The sequence below is a fragment of the Anarrhichthys ocellatus genome, unplaced genomic scaffold (genome assembly GCF_004355925.1).
Source record: "Anarrhichthys ocellatus isolate YVR2014 unplaced genomic scaffold, GSC_Weel_1.0 scaffold1387, whole genome shotgun sequence".
NCBI classification, from domain to species: Eukaryota; Metazoa; Chordata; class Actinopteri; order Perciformes; family Anarhichadidae; genus Anarrhichthys; species Anarrhichthys ocellatus.
In genome coordinates this window covers 10223-11477 of record NW_022281361.1, presented here as the reverse complement: position 1 = coordinate 11477, position 1255 = coordinate 10223, and the positions used below count along the sequence as shown (strand labels likewise).

At 37.5% G+C, this 1255-nt stretch overlaps 1 protein-coding gene across 1 annotated transcript; it reads left to right on the top strand.

Annotated features, from left to right (window-relative positions):
• Positions 1-14: 14 nt before the first annotated feature.
• LOC116377547 (stabilin-2-like) lies at positions 15-1153 on the top strand (the record flags this gene model as incomplete). Its single annotated transcript, XM_031839194.1, has 3 exons — positions 15-231; positions 773-871; positions 958-1153. Coding segments are annotated over exons 1-3 (385 nt in total), but the record flags the coding sequence as incomplete, so codon positions are not given.
• Positions 1154-1255: the final 102 nt, after the last annotated feature.

Sequence of the window (1255 nt, the reverse complement as noted above, 5' to 3'; positions counted from 1 at the left end):
AGTCATGGTACAGATACACGTTTGTACATCACACACTGCAGTATTAGCACACGTTTATATATCATAATAAAGTCTGACATACAGGATCAGTTGTGAAGTTGATATTTAGATAAATGAATGAACAGTATTTGACTCAAACTGATGAATGAAAACTCTTTATTGTCAAAGGGAAGCTGTCTGGACTGTTTGTTCCCACAAAGCAGAATCTGCCCGAATAACACCGTCCCAGACGTAAGATTCCTGACTGTAATCATATACATCATAATATAATATGAATAATTGATCATGTATTGGACTGTGAAAACAGAACAGTCCCACAAACTATTGTAAGAAGTTAATCATAAATGTTTTAGCAGTAGTTGAATTCTTTCCAAAGAAAAATACCTCAAATGTCCTACATAACAGGAGGCATTATGACAGGTCATTTTTATGATTATTATTATTATTATCATTTGTTAGTTGCATCAGCATTTAAATCTTTTGCTCGGACAGAAGCAAAGAAAAGTTTAAAAAAAACTCAGTTTCTTTGCAGATGACTTGATTTTATATTTAAGTGAAATTCAAGTAATCACCCCAAAGGTAAAATACATGGTTGTTGTTTTCTCTACAATATCTATAATATAATATTTATGATGTTTTAATCTCTTTACAGATGAACACTATATATAACTGTACAATAATTCAGCATTTTAAGAAACAGATAAAACACAAATTAAACCCAAACTAGGTGCATGTGATACTAAACTTCTGATGATTTCCATGTTGTCTGCAGAAATCCACGAGGAAGAAGAAGTGTATGTTAACTCGCATGTTTGAAGGAGATCGTCTGCTGACCATCGGCTGCAGAGCCTCATGCCTCCAGAAGAACATCGTACGTCCGTCCTGCTGTCAGACAGAAAAGTAAAGCACAAAGACAATAAGACAATAAGACATTGAACAGCTGTCCTCTGTGTCCAGGTGCGGAGGTGCTGTGGAGAGTTCTTCGGGGAGCACTGTGAGCCGTGTCCCGGGCCGAAGGGTCGGCCTTGCTTCGGTAACGGAGCGTGTTCGGACGGGACCAACGGGACCGGAGTCTGTCGGTGTGAAAGAGGTTTCAACGGGACCGCCTGTGAGACCTGCCAGAGCGGGAAATACGGAGTCCACTGTGATCAGGGTAGATATCATTATATATATTTATGTATGTATGTGTGTGTGTGTGTGTGTATATGTATGTATGTATATATGTATATGTATATATGTATATATATATATATAT